Here is a 9,852-nt window from a genome sequence, read left to right as displayed (position 1 = left end):
TTAATTACCCCAGATGAGATAAAAGAAGCTATGCGAGCCCATTTCATTAATTTTTTCCGCAAGGATGGTGGTCCTAGGCCGTGGTTCTCCAACATAAAATTAAACAAAGTGTCAGCCGCACAAAAGCACTTTCTGGAAGCAAATTTTACAGTGGAAGAAATATGGGATGTGGTGAAAAATTTTGATGGGAATAGAGCTCCAGGACCTGATGGCTTCAGCATGGATTTTTTCAAAAAATTCTGGAATTTAATTAAAGATGATTTGCTCTATTTTTTCAATGATTTTTTCCATACAGGGCGGCTGGTGAGGGGTCTAAATTCTACTTTTATAGCTCTGATTCCCAAAGGAGGTCAACAAGAGCAAATATCAGACTACAGGCCAATCAGCTTAATTGGAAGTATTTATAAATTGCTGTCCAAAGTCCTTTCTGTGCGTCTGAGTTCGATGCTGCCATGCCTGTTAAGTCCGAATCAATTCGCTTTCACTGCAGGCCGTCAGATTGCAGATTGTTCTTTAATTGCTAATGAAATTGTCCACACCATGGCTTCAAGGCCAGAAGGAGGTTTGCTGTTTAAAATTGATTTTGCAAAAGCTTATGATAATGTTGAATGGGATTTTATGTTGGAGCTTCTGCAGGAAATGGGTTTTGGGGAAAAATGGATTGGTTGGATGCAGGTGTGCGTTTCAACAGCCTCTCTGGCGGTCCTAGTTAATGGCTCGCCTTCTGATTTCTTCAATATTCAGAAGGGACTGCGTCAGGGAGACCCCCTCTCACCTTTACTTTTTAATATTGTGGCAAACGGGATGTCTTGCATGCTTAATCAGCTACTAGACGGGGATGCACCATGTGGAGTGGAATTGGCTCCGGGGTTCCGCATAAATCATTTACAGTTTGCAGATGATTCTTTGCTGTTTTCTGATTGTGATGAGCTTCAGTTCCAGACGTTGGCTATGGCGATTGAAGCTTACTTGTACAGCTCAGGTTTAAAAGTTAATTTTAATAAATCAGCGGTGTATGGGGTGAATGCTCATCCTTCTCTGGTACAACAAGCTGCATCTTGGTGGAATTTTAAAATAGGTACCTTACCTTTTATTTATCTTGGGTCTCCGTTGGGTGGCAATCCTAGAAGATTGTCTTTCTGGAATCCGGTGCTGGAAAATATGACTGCAAAATTGGGCTTATGGAGTTCCCGCTTTTTGACTTTAAGTGGGCGACTTGTGTTGATAAAATCTGTTTTGAATGCTATTCCATTGTACTATATGACTCTCTATAAAGCTCCAAAGGGGATAATTCAGCGGATAGAGAAGATTATGCGTCGTTTTTTATGGGGGGGCCCTACCGGTGAAAATAAAATCATGTGGGTAGCATGGGAAGAATTGTGTAAGGGTACCCGTTTTGGAGGATTAGGTGTGGGTTTTCTTGAATGGAAAAATAGAGCTATGCTTTTGAAGTGGGTGTGGCGGTTTGGTCGGGAGAAAAATGCTCTATGGAGGGAGGTGGTGTGTAAAAAATATGGCCTACCACTACAGCTGATATCTTTTAATTTTGATCCTGCTGATGTGAAAAAATTATCTAAGCCTTTGGCAGACGTGTATGGTGTTTGGCGTGATAGTGGGTTAGTGGGCAATGTCTTTAGGGATGGGATAGCTTGTCAGATAGGAAGGGGGAGTGGTGTATTTTTTTGGTTGGATATGTGGGTAGGCAATGCGCCCCTTCAAGTGGCTTTCCCTCGGGTGTTCGCTTTGGCAGTTAACAAGAGGGCGTTGGTGCGGGAGTGTGGCATGGTTGTAGGTCCTCAGTGGGTATGGAATATTGAATTTGTTCGTGACTTTCTGGGTTGGGAGAGACAACAGTATCTTGATTTGCAGTCTCTTCTTCAGACTTTGGTTCCCAAACAGGGGGAGAGAGCGGAATTGGATACCATCATTTGGAAACATGATAACATGGGGCTATACAGTGTTAAGTCTATGTGTGCGGTTGTGGAAGCCCGATGGTTCACTGAGGAGGGATGGTCTGTCCCTCAATATTTGAGGCCTATTTTACCTTCAAAAATTGCTTTATTTTTGTGGCAGGTGCAAAAAAACAGAATTGCTTCAAAGGAGAACTTGGAACAAAGGGGGGTGGTCTTAGAGAATGGTGCATCTTGCAATTTTTGTTTGTCTACAACAGAGACAGTGGCACATCTTTTTTTGCATTGTCCCAGGATTTGGATGTTTTGGACAGCTGTGTTACAGAGGGAGGGCATTATGTGGCCTGTCCCAGAATCAGTTTCGGCATTGCTGGCTGAATGGGGTTTATTACGCAAAACTACCTCAAGAATTTTGTGGGATTTGATTTCTTATGCATTGTGCTGGGAGATATGGATGGCTCGGAATAACGTTATTTTCCATGATAAACTTTTTGATGCAGAAGCCATTTGGGAGTCTCATGTATTTTTATTATTTACTTGGATAAGAGCTTGGTGGCAAGATTGTCCTTATGATGCAAATCAGTTTGCAAGGGGTTTCACAAAAATTGATTTAAATGCCAAGGATAGTGTGCGGCCTCTCATACCTTGGAAACCATCTCAAGGGACGACTTTGAAATTTAATGTAGATGGTTCTTTTCAATCAGGACGGGCAGGCATTGGGGGAATTTTGAGGAATAACGCAACGAAGGTGATTGGAAAATTTTCAAGAAAGGTGGAGGTAAAACGAGCGGATGAGGCGAAGGTTTTGGCAATTTTGTATGCATTATTATTTTGTCAGCAGTTCATGGTATGCTCGGTAGAAATTGAGAGTGACTTTAGTCTTGCAGTGGATTGGGTGAGCGGAACAAAAAATAGACCTTGGAATTTAACTAATGAATTGAATATGATTGATTACTTATTTCCCTTGGTGGCGTGTTGTGGGGTGTCCCATATTTTGAGGGAAGGGAATATGGAGGCGGACAAACTAGCAAAGGAGGGATGTTCTCGCGAGGAGCCAATTTGGCATTATGATGGACAACAAGGATGACAACATTTTTGGCGTTTTTGTTTATGACTTACTGTTTTTTGCAGGGCCGAAAGCTAAGGCATATTTTGGCTCTGGATTTTCTGCCCATCTTTGTAGCTGTTTTGCTGGTGCTAATTTGCTGGTTGCGGATTGCTGATTTTTTTTGGTTGCTGTTTTGCTGTTTTCTGGTGTTGCTGATGCTGCTGTTGCACTTTTCTGTTACGCTGTTGCTGCTGTTGTTTTATGCTGTCTGTTTGCTGAGTGCTGGTGCTGCTGTTTTGTCTGTTTACTGTCTTCTGCTTGCTGTTTACTGTTTTCTGGTGTGCTGTTGCTGCTGTTGCACGATTCTGTTGCGCTGTTGCTGCTGTTGCTGCTGTTGTTTATGCTGTCTGGTGTTGATGCTGTTTCGCTGCCTTGCTGTTTTATGTGTTCCAGAAACTATAATTATAGCTGTTTAGTTTGTATACGAATTACAGCTGCAGTTTGGGCTAATTTTCATGTTTACTAGTAGCAGGGTGGCTCTCCCAAGTTGGTGGTACTCTTTTTCCTTGCTGGGTTTTTTCCCAATGGGTTTTTCTCAGTAAGGTTTTAATGAGGCTCCTTCTCGGGAATACACTTGATGCCATCCTGCGGGTTGGTGGTGGGTTTGGTGCACTTTTATGCACAAAGTGTCTCCAGGAACTTGTCTGGTTCAGATTGTATTTTGTTTTGGCCTTGGGCTATTTTGGCTCAAGTTATTAATTAATAATATTCATTTCGCTTTCAAAAAAAAAAATATTTTGTTTTCAGAAGTAACAAAAAAAAATAGAATTTTATATTTAATTCATTTTAAATATGTCCCCAATTTAAAATAATTCATCTATCACCAATATATGATTAGTTAATAACTTATTCCCCCTCCTTCCTTAACGTGAATTATCTCCCATTCATAACAAATTTTTGTTAATTTTAAATCATGCCAATAATGAATCATATGGAAATATCAGATATTTTAAATACGATATTTTTATTTTAATTTTCCATTAGTATCATATCAGATGATTATGGTGTAATTTTTATAATATTTATTTGTTTGGAAGTTAATATATTTATATTTTCTAGAAATATAAATAGATTCTAGGTTATAATACCCTATGAAGAAAAATAAAATTACTTTTTTTTAATTTTGTTTAGTTCCAATAATTATTTTTGAAAACCGTTGTCCCTTATTATAACCCACTTCTTTCTATCTTCTTATTCATCCTTTTGGATTCCCAAAACCGTTTATAATTTTTTGAAATACATTAACATCTTTTTATTATTTTAATGACTTCCAATTTCTTCTTTAAATTGGGTAGTGCCTTATAGTTCCTCATTCCCAAAACTATTGATAGCAAAAAAGGTATGTAGACACGTGAAGACCCAAAAGAACCCTTCCTTTACACCAACCTTTCATATGTGAACTGATGTTTTGTTCTTGAATCTAATCATTGCTCATTGAATGTGGATTGAATGCAAAAATTCATATTCCCAATCATATTCTTTTGAAAGGGTGAAATTGGTTAACACACGTGTAACCTTCACATTTTGCATGGAAACTCAACCACCATGCCATTTGATTCTTTCTCTTCTATATAAACTTCTCTACTTCATACGTTCCAATCACAACTTCTCCATATTTCTCAAAGTCTTTTTTGTTTCCAAAATTTGCTATGGATCCAGTTAACCATCCACGCCTCTTTTACAAGAGTTTCTTTCCTGTTAGAAGTTGCTATTTAGAGGTAAATCAAAGTTTGCTAAATCCTTTCAATGTTCTTCATTTTCTTCCATTCTCTTCCTCTTATTAATTTTGCCTTTTTACAGAGGGAGGGTGAACTGAGTCGTGCTTACGTGAGGAAAAACATCAACAAGCTAAAGCCACAATGGGTTCTAATTGATGATGCGATGAAGCAACATACTGTTGGAATGAATTGAGGCAATTCTACAACTTGGTGGGGAATTGCACAATTTGGTTCCATGAGGTTGATGATTCAATCTTCAAAATTGATGTTCGTGATTCAAACCACAAGGAAATACAAGTGCCTGGAGGTCCTCCTCCTATAGACTGGAGCGTGGATCATGAGACTGATTCTCTTGGTGTTCTGGACTTTTATCCTGACTTTAGGTTTGCTGGACAATCCTCTCAAGGCCCTCCTTTGTATCAGGGAAATCCTTCAACTTTTCCTCCTGAAACTTCTGAACCTATTTTTTTATCAGATGATGATCAAATTTCGTTTCAAGTGGGTGAAATGAATCTTGATGTTCCTGAACAAACTGTGGTTCAGGAAACTACCTATGAATTTGAATTTGATACCCAGATCACTCACGAGTGGTTCTCATTAAATCAAGTTGTGAGTTCCATTTAATTTCGTTTAACTTTTTGTGAAGGTATATATACAGTAGAGTTTCAAAAACGTGGATTGCCACACGCGCACATTCTTCTATGGTTGAAACCCCATTACAAATTGATAACCGGAGAGGACATTGATAAATTCATTTCAGCTGAGCTTCCTGACCCGCAGTTGTATCCAAAGCTTTACAAGGTCGTTTCCTCCTTCATGATCCACGGTCCGTGTGGGGTTATTGATCCAAAGTGTGCATGCATGGTTGATGGCAAGTGTTCTAAACACTTTCCCAAAAAATATCAGAACTGCACTACCATTGATGATGATGGTTTCCCAATTTATAAGAGAAGGAAGACATGAATTACAGTGGCCAAGAAAGGAGTTCCTTTGGATAATGGTTTTGTTGTTCCCTACAATCCTCGACTTCTGATGAATTATCATGGACATATCAACGTGGAGTATTGCAATAAAGTATCTATTTAAATATATCAACAAAGGCAGTGATAGGGTGAATGTTCAAATTTCAAATGCTGGAAATGGAGAATCGAACCAGGATGAAATTAAACAGTACTACGATTGCAGGTAAGTAATCACATTGTTTTTCTTTATTTTTTTTTTATTTTTTTTTACCCAGTTATTAAACTGAAATGAAATGGCAGGTATCTAACTCCATGTGAGGCAGCATGGAGGACATTTAAATTTGATATCCACGAGAGATGGCCGCCCGTGAAGCGCTTATCATTTCATCTTCCCGGTGAACAGTGTGTAACTTTCAACGACGATGAAGACTTGGAAGGCGTTGTTGAAAAATGTTCAACTAAAGATACTCAATTCCTAGCATGGATGAATGCGAATAAGCTATACCCGGAGGGAAGAAGTTTAACATATGTTGAGTATCCATCTATGTTTGTTTATAAGAAAGATAAGCAAGTATGGGAGCCAAGAAAGAGAGGTTTCTCCCTTGGTCGTCTTCAATATATCGCTCTAGGCATGGGCGAGGTATATTACATGAGGATTCTATTAACCAAACAGAGAGGCTGTGACAGTTTTGCAAGTTTAAGAACTGTCAAAGGGGTTGTTTATCCAACATTCCAAGATGCGTGCGATGCTATGGGATTAATGGAAGATGAGAGGGAGTATGTTGATGGGATTATTCACATGAGTGAGATTGGTTCATGGTCTTATTTGAGGCATTTGTTTGTAACATTGCTCTCAACAAACGCTATAGGAAAGCCAAGAGAAGTGTGGGATAAGACATGGAGATTTTTAGCTGACGGCATTTTGTATCACAGAAGAAGGTTGCTTAAAATGCCAGGTATTTTTGCACTATGTTCTTATTAAATATATTTAATGACGTTTTTTATTTTTGTGTGTTACTTGAAATGGGCATCTTAGAAGGAATCATTTCCTTTGCTATATCAAAGAAACAACCTCTGTACAATTGGATTTTATTATATAGATTACGTGATTTAGAGAATGTTTTTCTATATTGTTTTAAATCCATTTAATATTTGTTGCAGATCTTCAAATAAATGATGAGGATTTGATGAACTTATGTTTGATTGAGATAGAGAAGGTGTTGAGAACCAATGGAAGGTCACTTAAAGAATGACCTAGCTTACCTTATCCATCATTTTGAGACCTTTCGTTTTGAAATTCAATTTGTTGCAGATGAGCTTAATTACAATAAGGATGAAATGAACGTACATCATCAACAATTGGTCTGTTCCCTAACTTCTGAACAGAAAGGAGCGTATACCCAGGTAATAAATTATGATTAAAGCATAATAGAAGAAAAAATGAATAAATTCGATTATTATGTGTTTCGTATTTTCTTTTTGACAAATTATGTCAATTTACAGATATTGGATGTTGTTTCGTCCAATAACGGAGGATTTTTTTTCCTATATGGATTTGGCGGATCTGGTAAAACTTTTGTGTGGAATACCTTCTCAGCTGCGCTGCGTTCTGAAGGAAAGATTGTTCTAAATGTTGCGTCAAGTGGCATTGCTTCATTACTATTACCTGGAGGTAGAACTGCTCACTCTAGATTTTCCATTCCTATCACTATCCATGAATCATCAACATGTAATGTCCGTCAAGGTTCTCATAAAGCTGAAATGCTTCAGAAAGCAAGTCTTATCATTTGGGATGAAGCTCCAATGCTTAACAAGCATTGTTTTGAATCTCTAGACAAAACTATGAATGACATCATGAAGACCCAAGCAACTTTTGGCCACGATAAACCCTTTGGAGGAAAGGCAGTTGTTTTGGGTGGGGACTTTCGATAGATTCTGCCAGTAATTTTGAAAGGAAGTAGATCAGATGTCATTTCTTCTTCTGTGAATTCATCATACCTATGGAAGCATTGTAAAGTAATGAAGTTAACTACCAACATGAGATTACAACAAGCAGGGTCCTCTTCTTCATCCTTGGAGATCAAAGAATTTGCGGATTGGCTTCTTCAAGTGGGTGATGGCACGGTTAAGCCAATCGATGAGGATGATTCTATTATAGAAATTCCCTCTGATTTGTTGGTGAGGGAGCCCGATAATCCCTTACTTGAGTTAGTCAATTTTGCATATCCCAATGTTGTTGCTAATTTGGAGAACCATGCATATTTTTAACAAAGAGCACTCCTTGCTCCCACTCTTGAAAGTGTTGAAGAGGTTAATAACTTCATGATGTCAATGATCCCTGGGGAGGAAACAGAATATTTGAGTTATGACACACCATGCAGGTCAGATGAAGACTCTGAAATAGATGCAGAATGGTTCACTTCAGAATTTCTAAATGATGTTAAGTGGTCTGGTATTCCCAACCACAGAATTGTTCTCAAAGTTGGTGTCCCTATCATGTTAATTCGGAACATTGATCAGTCTGCTGGATTGTGTAATGGAACAAGATTGATAGTGAGCGCTTTGACACCTTATATCATTGTTGCAACAGCTCTTTCCGGTTCTAAAACAGGTAAACATGTTCATATTCCTAGGCTTAGCTTAACTCCTTCTGATACTGGCCTTCCTTTCAAATTCTCAAGGAGACAATCGTTATCGCATGGCCAGCTATATGTAGCTCTATCAAGAGTAAAATCTAGAAAAGGGTTGAAGATACTTATAGTCGATGACAAAGGAGTAGTATCTAATTGCACTCGGAATGTTGTGTATGAAGAAGTATTCCAGAACATATGAATGGTTAGATTATCTATCTTTGAATTTGTACTTCTTTGTATAATGCACATTGTATTTAGCGTGCTGTATTTTTTGATCTACTTATTTAAAACATTTTCTAAATTGTTGCAGATTCAACAGACTTTCAATGATACTGGGGCAGCAAGCAACAAGTGGAATGCATAACGTTCATATGACATCTTTTTGTTGCTGATATATATATTTCTGTAATCATCAATCTTTGTTAGATTCATTCAGTTTTTCATTGTTGTGTAAACGAATCAAATCTAATTTCAATTGTTATCTATGGTTTTGTGGTAGTTAATCATGTCAATTTCATGTAAAAATAATTGTCATAAAAAATTAGAAAAATCTTTCGCCGTGCAGCGCACGGGTAAAAACACTAGTGTATATATCATTACTGTAAATTTAAAATGGAATTATAGATATATATATATATATTTTTAATTTTGTTTAATATAAATATTTTTCAGTTTTTAATGTATTCCGTTTCCGTCATTTATGCCAAGGAAAGGCCCAAAACAGTTCACGTAATCACGTTCTGTACTATTTCCCATCGTGCTCGCACATCACATTTTTACAGTTACAGTGGTAAATCGGTAATTTCATTCCAGTAAAAAAACAAAACCCTAGTACATCATCATCGGTACCCTATATAAATACACAACAATCCCTATCTTCTGCAACGCTAGTTTCTCTGGTTTTGTTTTTCAGATCTATAAAACCCTTTGATTTCTCTTCTCTGAATTTGTCTTCTTCGTTTCAATTTTTGATGCATCCACTATGATTCTCTATTCCTCCATCCATGGCATAGAGAATACGAAGAGATGCAATATCAATCGGTTCCTCTTTTGGACTGGCTTATTCATAATCCTTGGATTTTTGCCATTTCTCGTAGGCTCCACAATTTCTAATCTATCAAGCATTTTTGAAAATGGGTTTTGATTTATATTCCATAGGGTCAAGGATTTCATTGCAAAGCTTCAAACTTTTTCAAAATTGTACCAACCCCAAGTTGTAGTTTTTTTTGTTTTTGTTTTTTACTCTTATGGTTCTGATTAATTTGGAAATTGTGGAGCTTTATTTTGATTTTTGATTTAGCTGGGTTGAAAGTTTTTTGCTTTGGTGTTATGTGATTGTATGGGGTGATGCTCGATGATGATTCATTTGCTTTAACCACACTGAATTGAGGCTAGGTGGGATTACAGGGCCCTTTTCCTTTAAGTCTGAGTAAAATTCTGACTTTTTGTGCTTGGTTTTGCCTGGTGACCTTTTTCTCTTACATTAGAGGTTTGATTCAGTTCCCTCTTGTGTTAGAGATT

The 9,852-nt window shown here is 37.6% G+C and overlaps 1 protein-coding gene across 1 annotated transcript; it reads left to right on the top strand.

Annotated features, from left to right (window-relative positions):
* The first annotated feature begins 8,029 nt into the window (after window positions 1-8,029).
* On the top strand, window positions 8,030-8,695 carry LOC130727703 (uncharacterized). The gene is made up of 2 exons (XM_057578921.1): window positions 8,030-8,512; window positions 8,642-8,695. Exons 1-2 carry the CDS (start codon window positions 8,030-8,032, stop codon window positions 8,693-8,695), a joined length of 537 nt encoding a protein of 178 aa, XP_057434904.1.
* The last annotated feature ends 1,157 nt before the right edge of the window (window positions 8,696-9,852 follow it).

The sequence above is a fragment of the Lotus japonicus genome, chromosome 1 (genome assembly GCF_012489685.1).
Source record: "Lotus japonicus ecotype B-129 chromosome 1, LjGifu_v1.2".
In the NCBI taxonomy this organism is placed as follows: domain Eukaryota; kingdom Viridiplantae; phylum Streptophyta; class Magnoliopsida; order Fabales; family Fabaceae; genus Lotus; species Lotus japonicus.
The sequence above is the reverse complement of the archived record's forward strand: the minus strand, read 5'-3'. Positions and strand labels throughout refer to the sequence as shown.